Source organism: Prenolepis imparis, unplaced genomic scaffold, assembly GCF_030444845.1.
Source record: "Prenolepis imparis isolate NDT839.2.m4 unplaced genomic scaffold, iyPreImpa1.0 SCAF_4, whole genome shotgun sequence".
NCBI lineage: Eukaryota > Metazoa > Arthropoda > Insecta > Hymenoptera > Formicidae > Prenolepis > Prenolepis imparis.
Genome location: NW_028141162.1, coordinates 10,898,634 through 10,913,448, shown reverse-complemented (window position 1 = coordinate 10,913,448; position 14,815 = coordinate 10,898,634). Strand labels below are relative to the sequence as shown.

At 39.0% G+C, this 14,815-nt stretch overlaps 2 protein-coding genes across 3 annotated transcripts; one reads left to right on the top strand and one right to left on the bottom strand.

Annotated features, from left to right (window-relative positions):
* Nucleotides 1-515: 515 nt before the first annotated feature.
* LOC145935694 (actin-binding Rho-activating protein) lies at nucleotides 516-7,250 on the bottom strand. 2 transcript variants are annotated; one of them, XM_083037229.1, is made up of 4 exons: nucleotides 7,086-7,250; nucleotides 1,556-1,686; nucleotides 1,178-1,427; nucleotides 516-1,002 (listed from the first exon to the last, which is right to left on the bottom strand). In XM_083037229.1, the coding sequence occupies exons 1-4, from the start codon at nucleotides 7,107-7,109 to the stop codon at nucleotides 895-897; spliced, it is 513 nt and encodes a 170-aa protein (XP_082893355.1). In that variant the 5' UTR covers nucleotides 7,110-7,250; the 3' UTR covers nucleotides 516-894. The 2 variants fall into 2 exon arrangements, with proteins under 2 accessions (XP_082893355.1, XP_082893356.1); XM_083037230.1 differs by lacking the exon at nucleotides 7,086-7,250 and adding an exon at nucleotides 2,454-2,869.
* Nucleotides 7,251-8,620: 1,370 nt separating this feature from the next.
* On the top strand, nucleotides 8,621-14,372 carry Ef-1a-f1 (translation elongation factor eEF-1 alpha chain). The gene is made up of 4 exons (XM_083037221.1): nucleotides 8,621-9,024; nucleotides 11,363-12,205; nucleotides 12,327-12,820; nucleotides 13,290-14,372. The coding sequence occupies exons 2-4, from the start codon at nucleotides 11,383-11,385 to the stop codon at nucleotides 13,356-13,358; spliced, it is 1,386 nt and encodes a 461-aa protein (XP_082893347.1). The 5' UTR covers nucleotides 8,621-9,024; nucleotides 11,363-11,382; the 3' UTR covers nucleotides 13,359-14,372.
* The last annotated feature ends 443 nt before the right edge of the window (nucleotides 14,373-14,815 follow it).

Below are 14,815 nucleotides of genomic sequence, written 5' to 3'. Positions count from 1 at the left end.
CTGGCGCTAAATACGCGATGAAAATAGCGAGGCTTTAGTCTGTCCTGATATCACGTTGAGGAGGCTTATCGAGCTTCCGCTCGGACGGACATTAAATACCCGTTTCAGCGTCGTCGTCTTTTTCGCGCGAGAGATGTTGTACGCCGCAAGGCGCCCCTCTTATTAATTATTAGTTTCTTTTTTACTTTGATATCGTCTTTACCGAGATCACACACCTGGCGTTCGCTGACCTAAAGTAATCGAGCTACACTGTGTAACAAAGTGCGCGTTGTAAAGTGACTGTATATACAAATATAAATTATGCAATTACCTACCTTGCTCTTTGCTTTTACACGTCTTCTCCTCTCCTCCTTTAAAATCGGCTCCTTGAAATTGTTCAGATTGAAAAAGAAAATATATATACTGGGGTTATATAAATCTTTTACTTAAGTATCTTGCATTTAAAAAAATGTATGTATATATGTGAGATGTATAAATTATCGAAATATTTAAAAGAGATAAAGTAAAAAAATATGTAAGATATATTAATTATTTATTACGCACTATATTTACAAAGATGATTGTCTCAAAGAAGAGTTGCATAAAAATTATATTAATCGTACTGATCACTTTGCTATCGCATTTAACATATCTCACTTGCACTATGTGAAATATTTACATCAATTTCATATTTCATCATTCATTCATTCTTAACATACAAAACCCAACGAGACAAATATACAACAAATCACATATTATATAATGGTCATTTGCATTACTATAAAATATAGGCGAATAAATACAGGCTGCGAATGTTCTTTCGAGAATCGATAGAGTATTTAGAATTAGAAAATAATAATTATATTTAATAATTTTATAATAATTATTATATAATTATTAATTTTGTCATTTGCATTAACTGTCCAGTAAATCTTTACGAGCTTCTTGAAGTCGTTGATTATATTCCTGACGAATTTCTTCGATGGGCTTGACTAAAAATATCGGCACGTCGTCGTCTCTTCTCTGTGAGAAAAATCGAATTTATGTTATATAACGTAATCCAAATATTAATGACATAGTAAATTAATTAATTATCAAGTTTAATTTTCGATACAAAAAAAGATACGTCCATGAGTAATTAAATTTAAAAAATGTACATCTTAATATAATAATATTATTTATTCTCAAGCCGATTTACCTGGAAAAGACATTCGCCTTCAAATTCTAAATACTTCTGCTTCCTCGCTCTCAATAACAAGCCTACGCATTTACTACTAATATTAGTATAAATGTTGAAGATGTCACCGAAGGTGATGGCAATTACGTCGGGTTGATCTTGGCAGGATGTGCCTTCATGACTAATAATTTCACAAAGCTCTAGGATTTCCTTCAGTATATGGGCACTCGCCTTGCGACCACGCAGATCCGACAAGGAGCCTGCTTCTGGTCTAAACCAAATTAATATATAATAGTATCACGGTTAAATAATAAATTAGTATTGATGGAATTATGTATCGCGTTAAAAAGAAATATAAAATTTGTCATTAAATAACAAATCTAACTAAATTTCAAGTACCTGCCGTATTCCTCTTTGGAGAATTTCGGTTTTTCGATGTTTAGACCGGATGTGAATGGATTTTTGCTTTGCTTATCTTTGTGTTTGTTGGCATATTGATTGAACATAGCCACCTTGGCGTCCAAGGATTCCTTCAAAAGTGGTACGAAGGAATATTTATTTTTAATTCGTTATTTTTAGTCAATTTAGTGCGTTAGTTCACTTCGCAAATTGCTCGCGTAAAGAACGATTCTATACAATTTTAAATTTAAAAGATAAAAAGAGGAACAATAACATAAATGTAAATTCCTCGAGAATGTTTAATTTAAAAGTGTTTGTAAAAAGAAAACTGTGTATATTCAACACAGACGTCAATGAGTTAAGTCATTCGATGCCTAATAAGCCAGGAACTTTTGAAATTCTGCCAATCTGAATATATGGATTGACCTTGACCATAAAAGTGTGTGGCATCTTGACAAATTTTCACCAGTTATATCTGTAGTTACATTCATTCGTATGTATTCGTGCCTCTTTATTCATTCGTTTCAAAAGTTGAACTTTGGCTACCACTTTAGGGAAAAACCCTAAATCTATAGAATTGTCACTTTTTTAAGACAAATGTTGAATTTTGTTCACATTTTTTATTTGCTAAATATTATCAACTTTTAAACGTGATCTAAACAATCGCGCGCATATAAAAGATATTTATTAAGAAAAATACTAGAGATCCATTTACATTTCTATAATTCTTATTCGTCTTTTATTTTCAATATAAGATATTTTCGCATTAACATTTAACCTAGCTAAAAATTTCCCTTAACATAGCATTTCAATTGTTCCAATTTATATGTTGCAGGACATTGTTATCAATGAATAATTCTATAGCTGTGCATAATTGAAAAAATTCGTCAATACTTACATACATTGCCGAAGACATTGCAGCTTCAATTTTAATCCAACAAAGGTTTACAAAACAAAATTAACGTCTTTAAAAGAAAGAGTATTTTATCTAATTGTAAGTGATAAAATTTATTTTGAACCGACACTACTTCACTTTTTGATGTCGATATCAAGTGTGACGTTATGTTCGCCTCTGCTGACGCGAATACGACGTCGCGACGTCGCGCGTCTCTTTTTATAAGAAACCGACGGCATCGAGAGGCTCCCACCTTTCGATATTTTGGCTTGGGCCGAAATATTTCCCGCATTTCCGAGCCGATTCCCAGACTCTTGATTGGCTGCCAGACGACCCTGCGCGCTCCGGAAGTGATAATTCCTCAATTGCGCGACCCAGCTGGCCCGCGGATTCATTCATGTTCTGCTTTCGGGAAATTAGTTCGCGAGCAAATTTCGATTCTCCGTTTATTTATCTGATAAACGCTCGGTGCGATATATTTGCAGGAAACAGATCCTAACATGGGAAGGTCAATACGCATTCGCTGCCATAAATTTCGCTTTTTAATCGTTCAGAAGGCATAATTTCAAAGATTGAAGGCTTGACTGTCCGGCATTCAGGCTTATTTTACTTAATTAATATAATTTGCACATATTTAATTATCTATAACAAGACTGAAAATTTATTCATAAGTCATGTTTCATAATAGAGAGAGAATAATTACTACGTTTTTCATTTAAATGTTCAGCTAATCATTAAATTGATTGAATTTATTTAAACCTTTCGATAAATGCAATTGCAATTAAATGAATGCAACTGCAATTAAATAAAGATAATAAATTAATTTCGTGAAAGGAACCATAGACAAATAGAGTCATAGACAAATAACGTAATTATCGAATTGCGTGCGCGTTTATCAAAATAAACTTCACGTGACGATCGCGTGATCATTTAGGACACCTGAGTACATCTGGCATGAGGTGAGCAACGAGTATTTGACGCGTATTCGACGGCAAGACGTGAATTTGATGTCCCAAATTAATTTTTACTGCGATCGGCAACGATTTGTCATCGACAGATTGATAATATACGAGCTGGCATTCGGACACGCATAAATCAGAGCGCAGGATGTGGTTTACATTAATATATACAAATGCCTTTCGAGTTCTTCATTTGTAAGGATCGAATAGATTTATGGAATTCCTCAATCAAGTCCTCCGTGCATGACTCTCAGCACTACTTTATATAATGTCTATCGACATTATATAACACATGTCATCTCATTATTGCAACAAAATCTGTTTTTATTTGGCAAAATATGCATTACATCTAAACGTTTCAATTATTATTTTGTTATTATAATGTAAAATAAATTAAAAAAAGAAGTTATAATTTATAACTGACAATAATAGTACCGCGGCATAATTTCCGCAAACTTATTTTCATAAGTTAAGTAGGTTTCGCGAAATTTAACTTATTAGGCAGATCGATCCTTTCATTCGTTTCGTGAGAAAAATTATGCGCGCAAACATCGCCGGATAGCTAGCCATAAAAGGAGTTTCAAGTTAACGTTTATGACGTCGCATTTCGAGCACTCGGGAAACGAATTCCGAAATTAGATCTTCGCACTCATCAACACATGAGTGCGTCACGCTGCCCTTCTTACTACAGTCCGAAAATGCGCCATTCGTGATAAAATTTCCTTTTCTTCCTTTTTCAAAGAGAATTATTTCCTTAAAATATTTAATAATGGAACATTAAAATAAATTGACAAATTCTTTCAATTCTCTCTATTTGTCGCAGATTCGAATAAAAAAGTTTGATCTTGGAGTGACCGAAATTTTCCAGACAAACTTAGATCCGCGGAGTTTTAAATGCGCTGTCAAAAGTTCCAGGGACCATACATATAACGATCATCGCGCACACAGAGGATTCTATAAATTATTCCGCCGATGACCCTCCGTGTGACGATGACCCCGCGTAGCGAATTCTTTCGTTCTCTTTGTGAAAGAAGCTCATGTCAGAGATGCAGTAAAGCAAAATCTGCTGGAATAACGCAATTAGCTTAACCTAAGACAACGTATGAGACCGAAAGTCAGCCACGTGCGTGTTATAAATAAGCAGAAGATAAGTTCGGATTCGTACGGCATAACGGAAATAGGACGCTGGAGTTTACGTTAGTGATGTCTCTCAATGAAACTGCGAAGTATCTTCATAAATATATAACAAGAAATAAACTTTGGTGGAATTTTCCCTGCTGCGAAACTTGAGTCTTCCTATTTGCCGCAGGAAGTTGCTATATAGCTATAGTTTATTGTTTCTTCTGCGTAATAAAATTTTATATTATATGGAATCGTTCGTTTCCTCTTTTGGAAATCATGATCAACGACATTTAAATTTGGATACGATGCTATTCTATATGATAGGCATTCAAAGCCGTCACATGAAAGCAATATTTCTCCAACTGATAAAAGATGCGCAACTTGTTTTTGGCACGTTGCACTAAATTTCTGAGTAATTAGGCGAATCCGCGTTGACGAACTGATGTAACCGGGGCCAAATTAAAGTCATAAAATCGCACGGGTGACAAGTTATTTCCTGAATTATCTATAGTATAGTAATACAGTAATTTAAGATTAACGAAGCATCTATTTCGTTCGCGGAATAACACGAGAATTTGTAATCAAGAAATCTATGATATAATTTAATTTAAACACTTGCGTTTTATACAATATCGTATACATATGACATATCGAAAGGCCACGAAATTTTCACACGTGCGTCAACGTAAATGCACGCGTCATTGACCGATGTCAACGACACGTGGGTGTCGGTATTCAAGTCTTTTCTCTGTCGCAAACTCGAGATATTTGGCACTCGTGTTTTATTAGTCACAGTCAGTATTCGCTATCTTTCACTACTATCTCTTTTTTAAATTTCAATATAATCGATAGAGTTATTTTGTTCCCAAAAAGATCTTGATATGTTGCAGAAAAACAAATTTCTGGAAATTAACACTCAAAAGCAAAAATAAAACAGTTACCTTGAAAATAAAGAGATAGTGTCACTTTATCGCAAGCTTTTAAATTAATACAATATTCATTATTCAATGAAATAAAATAAAATAACTAAATATATGCTTCTTAAAGATTGGTCACCAAAAAATTTGCAAAAGGAAATATAAATCGTATCATCAAACACACATAGAGAGGGTTATAAGTTCCTTATTTCCTAGCCTTGGTTAGATGACCTCGTTGGACACGACGTCTTTCTTTTTCACTTAATGGTTCAAAGTATATTTGACATCCTTCCAAAGATTCTCTTTAAAGTAATTTGAACGACGTTAAAAGAGAGAAAATTTCTCTCTCAATTTTAATCACTTTCGTTGCACATTCGGCATTTATCACATTATAAATATTTCTGACACAAAATTATTAATTTCTTAGGCACGCGCGACGTAAGAATGTGTATATATAAGACTCTATAATAATTTAATTATAAATAAAGATAACACACTCTACGTAAGAGACTCATAAGTGTCTCGTCGCTACACAAAGGATTAAAGAAAGCAGGTTGCCTTGACGTAACGATCGACCTAGATAAAATAGAACATGTATTAAGTGCGCGTTAACACGCATATATATATGCTCGACTAAAAACGGAAACCAGGAAATATCCGTGAGTTGTCAAATTCGCGAAATCTTATTTACATTCCCCCATGAGTTGTTAAAAATCCTAACTTGGAACACTTGATATTTCGCCGTAAACATCTCGATCCGTCTCGAATTTGATGTTTTGCTTCCCACATTCCGTTTACAATCCGTCTGGGGCCGACCGAAATATCGGTGATACGTCAAATATTTGTCAGAAAACGTTAAATATTAGAATATTAGAATGTGAGTCGGCGATTCAATAGGAAATCGCGACGCGCGAGCATCTCTCTCGTTCCTCCGCAGTTATTTTTGGCCGACGATCGCGTTATTTTCGGCCGCGTTCGTCATGAATCCGGAACTCGTGACGACTGATCGTCGCTTTTAAATCTATTTTACGAGGATTTCCTTTGACGATCGTTCCGAGTTATTCGTAATGAGAGGAAAATGAATCATATCTGAACAATGTTTCCTCGGAAATAAACGCCCGCGCGAAATAACGAAAAAAAGGAGAGCCAGTCTTTGCTTCTTGAAGACGTCTTTTTGTCGATATAAGAGATTTCATCAACAAAAAGAAATTTAATTAAAAAATTCAATGAAGGGATGATATATTCGCGTAAATAAAGAAATAAAAAAAATTAAAGATCGTGAAAAAATTCAAAGTAAAAGTAATAATCGAACGTAATTCAGTAGAGCCAGTAGTTTGTCCAGTCATTGGTCAGACACATAAAATCAGTCTATCGAAGCATTTGTCTATCGAGATATAGCAGTTGATATAAAAATCTTTATATCAACAATACTTGAAAAGAAATATATATAAATATATACACATATAATTAAAAAATATTTTTAAAGGTAGAAATGTACACACATGATACATTAGAGAAAAAAAAAAGAATAAATAAAGAATAATGCAATTAGACAAAGAGCTTCATTAATGTGTTTAATTGCAAAATACGACACATTCAAGGACGGTTCGGCACTGTAGACGATTTTGCACACTGACCTCTTCAGAATCACTATTCTCCATCTCTGAGCCGTAAAATGACTATCGCAAGCGCCAAAATTCTATCAAAGGAACTATCGGGTTACCTAATTGAATTGATTAGAGGATCTTAAATTACGTTACCACGCACATCAAAGTTAATTTTCTTCGCGATCTTTGGAGGCAGCACTGATCTCCGTCACGATGATTTTAGAACGGTCGCTCGATTCTATTTATGATTGTAGCGAACACGTGACACAGTCGACATCTTCGAGAATTTAAATTAAATACTATCTATTAAAGCCATAAAAATGCTTCTTATTACTGTATAATGTATATAATTTTTGTAAAAAAAAAATCAGAAATTATATTTTGGCATAAATAAAGTAGTGAAAAAATCGAGAAGATTCAGTGGTAAAAATCGGACATAGTCAGCCAGTAGTTATACCTGCTTTTCATTATCGTACGATATTTAAAGTAGAAGGTTCTGATATAAAATATTCGCAAATAAAATGGAAGCGGGTTAAAAGCTGATATTTACAATCTTTTAATTATGTTTACTTGCTTGTGTTTCTGCAATTTTTAATAATATGTATATGTATTGCCTTGGAGCAAATACTACAATATTTATTTTTTAAAAAGAACTTTTGTGATCATGAAAAGCAGCATCTTTCATTTCCTTCTCATAATTATTATTCAGGAGAAGATAATTTTAAACAATATGTTTCTTGTATTTATACAAAATATGCAAAATCGCAATAAAAAAATCAAAAATTTCTTGAAAAATGTATGTCGCGTAAATAGCTCTCGGATTTCCCGCCGTTCAAAATGCAACGTCCCTGCAGCTTCAACGCTGAGTACATAAAATGCGAACGGGGGATCAATAAAAATTGCAATAAAGCGCGCACACGAGATACATCGTCGACAATCCCATAATTTAATTACAGCCGGCAGCCGACGACGCCGTGGCTTTTCTCGCGGATTAGGCGCGAGGCGAAAAACATGTTTTTTGGGAAAGGACGGAAACGTACGGACCTGGGGCGCGCGAGCTTGCGCATCGGAGCGGAATGCACCGCGAGCGAGCGGCAAGCGTCGGCCACGACGACCGAGTCGTTCTTTTGTTCTCTCGCCGAGGAGGCGAGGAGGAAAATAGACGCTCGCCGGCCGGCCAGGGACCAATCGAAAAGGGCCGCAACGCGGAAACGCGTGCGGACGCAAGCGCTGTAAGCTCGTTTTAGATGGCACGGCGATCGTTTGTTCATCTATCCCGGGATCGAGCCTTCTCTCTTTCTCTTTCTCCCGGTCGTCCACCCTCTCACCCTTTCGCGCCCTCTCTCTTTCTGTCTCTCTTTCTCTCCTTCTCGAGCTTGCGTGCGCGGCAAGACGCGGAAAGCACGTCGGAGCGGTGATTTTCCAAGCGGAGATCCGTCGACGTCGAATCCCAGGGTAAGTAAATCATCTCGAACGACGACGAAGGAATTAATTACCATTCTCGATCGAGGTAACATTCTCAAACGTCAAACGAGGGAATTGACTTCAATCGGTTCTGCAAGCTCGAGCCGGCAAGCTCACGCGCGCCGACGAGCCAGCAACGAGTATCGATTCGAGCCGGCGCGCCGCTTCTCGGGCGAATCCGCCCTCGACTCGTCGCATCTCGTAAGCTCGTTCGTCGCGCGTTCACGAGCCGGGGGTTTCTCGGAGCAGACAGGTAAAGGGTTTCCTCCGAGCGGCGCGAGTCTGGCGAACGAACGTGACGACCAACCGGAAAAACCGGCCATTACGCGACGTGATTCTTACGTTCTCGATTGAATAATCGCCGGTTGTGTGCTTTTAACGTGGAATTTAATCCCCGAAACTCTTCCCAGGATTACGTGATTTATTCTTTCACCCGGTGGAAACTCGGTGCGGATCCGGGTGTGTGTCTTCGCGATCGATCGATTCCGGCCAACAGTCGATCGAGGTAAGTGGTACCAATTCGCCGACGATGGTCCCGAAGTCGTTGCGCGATGTGTCGTAATCGCAACGTCATGTAGATCGCATCCGAATGTATATAGGACTCTAGGAGAATATCCGAGCGAAGTTCCCGGCTGTCCGACCGCATGATCGGATTCGTACAAGCAGAGAAGCGTGAGGAAACGCTCTTAGGGGTGATGATTTCTCGATGGGATTCCTAGTTTAGTGACACCGCGAAAGCGCGATGCTTCGGACCGAGTAATCGTCGCTGAGAAATGGCCGCCTTCGTGGGGCTATGACTATTATTAGAAGAGGCCGGCTCTATGGACAGACGCGGGTTGCAATGCATTATACGTGCGCAAAGCAGAGGCGTAAATGAAGAGACGCAAACTAATTGCACGATACCGATTCTCTAAACGCGTCTCTCGGAAACACTCGTATCGACATCGGTTACAATTTGATTTTTTCTCTCTTCATTTACATATATCGAGCTTTTCTGATATAAACGATAGTCTAATATGCGCCGCGGATTTTGAATGAATCGCTCTTGCAATAAGAAGCGTATTTTTATAAAAATGAAGTATACGTTCTAAGTGATTATTCTTTCTTAAAAAAAATTTGCAAAGAGAATAATTTAATTAATAACGATTAACGTGTTGACTTTCTCAATCGTCTCTTATTTTTTTTGCCTTATGTACATTAATATATGGATTTGCTGTATAATTTAATTCACAGTTAAACTTTAAACTTTATAAGAACTCGATAAGAATGTATGCAATGAGAATAAAATTTAAACGCCAGACAACTTATTTCTTATAGAATCTTGAACATTTTTTCTCTATTTAAAGTTGCGTGTTTCCTTCGTGAGTGACAGACGTTAAGGGCTAAATTAAGCGAATGAATATCGGATTCGTGTCTTATAATAAGGAATTTAGATTTCGATATAAAGAGAGTAATTATTTAACTATTTAATTATTTTTCAGAAAATTCGGAAATTGATTAACTAAATAATTATTTAATAATTTTTTTTTAAATGACTCTTGATGTCTTATAATCCTGATAAATTTTCGGTATAAAAAAAATGTTCAAAGTTATAAGAAATAGTCATTTTTAAAAAATTATTAAATAATTATTTAGTTAATCAATTTCGGAATTTTCTGAAAAATAATTGGTTAAACAATAATTTTTAATTACTCTCCTTATATCGAAATCTAAAATTCCTTACTATGAGACACGAATCCGATATTCATCGGCTTAATATAGCCTTTCGTCTGTCTATCGCGAAGGCAATTTTTAAAACACTCTTTGCACCGCACCTTGTACGTAGGCCGAGATTGCTAGGGCAGTATCATACACCCTTTATTGATCTAAAAGGCGGACTCGCGGGATGGATTACCTGGGCCGCGCGAACGTTCCGATTTGATGAGTTCATCGCGGAACGCGGTCGAACTAGCCCTCTAATTAAGCTCATTCGAATCGACGCTGTTTGTTCGCCTTTTTACGCGGCAAATCGCAATTGTCTCGGTGGAAAATAACGGCGCACACTCGATTCGATATCACTTATATTTATACACGAACGTCAAGAGAGGAAGAGAGAGAGTTCACAAGCCCTGCGTGGGTCTCTCCTTGAAACGAATCAATACCCTTTGTGGCGTGCGAAAGGTCCTCTGTCCTCACGCATCAATATTTATTGCCTCTTTAATGTCCGATCAACGCGCTATGCACGAAGCTTTTCTCGCGTTATATTTTAAAGATAAGCGTAAACACAATTAATATCACAAATCGCAATTATATTAATTGTCGGAGATATATTATAGTATTAAATATAGTCTCTTAATTGCGTAAAAAAATATACGTCTAGATATAATTAAAAATTATTCTGATATATATTTTCCAATATATATAGATATAGATATTTTAGCACATTATATGCGGCCTCAAGCGATAATTTTCACTCCCGCATGTGCATGCAATGTGTTAATGAAAATTTAAATTGCGTTTAAATTTTTTACGAAGCTATTAATTATGTATAACATTTGTGTACTTTACACGCCTAATATTGATATTTAAATTCCGTACAGTATTCAAACAAGCAACTGATAGAAAACAGCTTATTTATAAAACCACAATTTTAGAATTGTCTATAGCCGAACTACAATATGTAAAGGCTCAACACACTAGCTTACAACGGTCTCCCTTGAGTCTATAATATAAATCTCCGATTTAATATCGGAGACCAGTTTATATACAGATATTGTATCGTGTAGCGAAAAGACGAAGAATAGGCAATAATAATTATTTTTTCCATATCTTACCTCTGAATTTTCGATGACTTGTCTTCGCAGGTAGCTAGAACCTCGACATCATGGGCAAGGAGAAGATTCACATAAACATCGTGGTGATCGGCCACGTAGACTCTGGCAAGTCGACGACGACCGGTCATCTGATCTACAAGTGCGGCGGCATCGATAAGCGGACGATCGAGAAGTTCGAGAAGGAGGCACAGGAGATGGGTAAGGGCTCCTTCAAGTACGCCTGGGTGTTGGACAAGCTTAAGGCGGAACGCGAGCGCGGCATCACCATCGACATCGCTCTATGGAAGTTCGAAACGGCCAAGTACTATGTCACCATCATCGACGCGCCCGGTCACCGCGACTTCATCAAGAATATGATCACCGGAACCAGCCAGGCGGATTGCGCGGTGCTGATCGTCGCCGCTGGTATCGGCGAGTTCGAGGCTGGAATCTCGAAGAACGGGCAGACCCGCGAACACGCGCTGCTCGCCTTCACGCTGGGCGTGAAACAGCTGATCGTAGGCGTCAACAAGATGGACATGACTGATCCGCCGTACTCGGAGACCCGCTTCGAGGAGATCAAGAAGGAGGTGTCGTCGTACATCAAGAAGATCGGCTACAACACCGCCTCGGTCGCCTTCGTGCCCATCTCCGGCTGGCACGGTGACAATATGCTCGAGCCATCCCCGAAAACGGCCTGGTACAAGGGCTGGAAGGTGGAGCGCAAGGACGGCAACGCCGATGGCAAAACGCTCATCGAGGCGCTCGACGCCATCCTGCCCCCTTCCAGGCCCACCGACAAGGCGCTTCGACTGCCGCTTCAGGATGTCTACAAGATCGGCGGTATCGGAACCGTGCCTGTCGGCCGGGTGGAGACCGGTATTCTGAAACCAGGTGAATATGGCTGGAATTCAAAAAATGATTTTTTTTCTAATTATCTTTTAAATACAATGTTCTTTGTCTTCAAAGATTTTAAAGATAGACCAATGAGAATTTTTTGATCTGTAATTTTAAGGTATGCTGGTTACCTTCGCGCCGGCGGCTCTCACCACCGAGGTGAAATCCGTCGAGATGCATCACGAGGCGCTGACGGAGGCCCTGCCGGGCGACAACGTCGGCTTCAACGTGAAGAATATCTCCGTGAAGGAGCTGAGGCGCGGCTACGTGGCCGGCGACTCCAAGAATCAGCCACCGCGCGGCGCCGCAGACTTCACCGCCCAGGTGATCGTACTGAATCACCCGGGACAGATCAGCAACGGTTACACGCCGGTGCTCGATTGCCACACCGCCCACATCGCGTGCAAGTTCGCCGAGATTAAGGAGAAATGCGACCGTCGAACTGGCAAGACTACTGAGGAGAACCCGAAGAGCATCAAGAGCGGCGACGCGGCCATCGTGATGCTGCAGCCGACCAAGCCGATGTGCGTCGAGGCCTTCCAGGAGTTTCCACCCCTGGGTCGTTTCGCTGTCCGCGATATGCGTCAAACTGTCGCCGTGGGTGTTATCAAGGTAATGATGAAGGTTGGGGATCTAAAGGAGAGGGATATGATAAGAATAGACCAAGTCATCTTATAAATTAATTTTCAATTTTGAATCAATCGTTATGCAATTCTCATCTACTTATTGCATAATGATTATTTTACTATGATAAAATATATCAGAATTCTCTATCTATATTTTATTTATTTTGAACTTGCAAATTGCGAAACAATTCAAATTGCATATGAAAATAACTATTATGTATAAATTATCGTAACAAAAATTTAATTTCGCATGTTTTCCTTCTAATGAGAATCGAATAAATTTGATCATTTTTTAAAGACAATTATATCTTATTATTTATAAAAATAAAATTATTTTCTTCTCTAAATTGAATTCTACGGAACGTCTATTGCTGCAAAATTATAACAAAGTTAATTCTAACATAGTGAAATGAGAATGTTATATGTATTATTTAACGATTCGTTTTCTTTCGCAGAGCGTCACCTTCAAAGACACCCAGGGCAAAGTAACAAAGGCCGCGGAGAAAGCCCAGAAGAAAAAGTAACCATCAAGCTTCCTCGGAAGCTCGCAGTCCGCCGGCTGGTGCCCCATGCCAGCGCCAGCAGGCGTCCCCGCGCAGCGGGGGCCCACCGTTAGGACGCAGCACGTCGCCGCGGTGGCTGCCCCTATGCTCGACTCATACTACTACTACTCGTCGACTAATACCAAAAGTCATAAGATGTTGTGCTTACCCCCGTTACATTACCCGGTAGTGTTGAACCCGCGCATCTATCCGAATTTGCACATTCAGTTCACCCATGCCCCGCGCACGCCTCACATATGCTAGGAGAACGCGTAGCCCCGCGTCTTACCGCGTTTATCATTAATTACTCGATAATTGACGATATGTGTCCGATATTACCAGGTACTCAGTTCCCTTGGACTCTGTGTAGTTAGGTTTTTCAATTGATGAAATACAACATCCGGCAAATAACAACAACAAACGGGGTGTCGCGAAGAGCCTGGGATCTCTTCTCCCTCTCGTTCACAGCGAGAGGGAAGAGCGAGGCAGCGGCTGCGTCGCCTCTCTTTCTCTTTGTCCGTTGGATATCTTCATTGATGTCGCGGGACGTCGCAACGAATGTATATGTATTTATCGCCGCAGCGACAATGACCCGGAGGCGAGCACCGTCCGCTGGCTCGCGCGTCCCAGCAAGACTTCACTCGATCGATTCTTTTCGAAGGGTTCGTTAAGGCTGATTTATTCCGAGACTTGGTTGCCTCGCTGTGCGCGCGATTAGTTTTATTATACTTATAAGATACTTATCTGTAGTTAGGGATCATTAGAGAAACTATGTGCTCCCCCTCCGTCGTCAGCGAGTCGCCGGCTACCTCCCCTCTCGGAAGGCGGAGGAAGAAGGAGTCGCCTCCTTGAAGAGGATGAGACATCCGTCGCGAGTCGCCCACGTTAACTTTGGCGCTCTACTACCTTCCCGCTGACCATAGACGCGTTCTATGATATTGTTTTGCCCCTTAGCCAGTATTACGTTGATGTAATAAAAAAATCTTTAATTGCAGATTCTCCAGTGGTCTATTTATTTTCTCCCCGATTATATTTTCTCATAATTCTCGCGATGGCAAATAATTGTTACTAATCCTATCTATCGCAACTGGACAATTTAAACTACTCTTTCACCTTTGATTGTGATTCGGCAAGGATGTATATACAGGTATGACATATGTGAAACTGATAATCGACACCAGAAAGGAGCTATTTTTTTCTATATATGGTAAATATAATTTATTCCGCATAAATTCTCTGTTAAAGTTACAACTATAGACATAGTATGTACAAATATATTTAATGCAAGTGATCTCTTACAAGAATTTTTAGTGTAATGCAGGTCTTGGTCAGTCTTTAGTTGCTGAGGCCCATTTTTCTTTGGCGGGGCGTCGAGCAGACTCAATCCTCTCGTGATCGAAAATGACACAGGATTATTATTCGCGGAAAAGAAAAGAATA

Excerpts from the sequence above, each read along its gene's own strand:
- LOC145935694 (XM_083037229.1), bottom strand. The coding sequence starts at position 7,109 with ATGGAGAATAGTGATTCTGAAGAG. Across the intron at positions 1,687-7,085 it reads AGAATAGTGATTCTGAAGAG|GAATCCTTGGACGCCAAGGT; the intron begins GTCAGTGTGCAA and ends CCACTTTTGAAG. Across the intron at positions 1,428-1,555 it reads TCCAAAGAGGAATACGGCAG|ACCAGAAGCAGGCTCCTTGT; the intron begins GTACTTGAAATT and ends AATTTGGTTTAG.
- Ef-1a-f1 (XM_083037221.1), top strand. The coding sequence starts at position 11,383 with ATGGGCAAGGAGAAGATTCACATAAACATCGTGGTGATCGGCCACGTA. Across the intron at positions 12,206-12,326 it reads GACCGGTATTCTGAAACCAG|GTATGCTGGTTACCTTCGCG; the intron begins GTGAATATGGCT and ends TGTAATTTTAAG. Across the intron at positions 12,821-13,289 it reads TCGCCGTGGGTGTTATCAAG|AGCGTCACCTTCAAAGACAC; the intron begins GTAATGATGAAG and ends TTTCTTTCGCAG.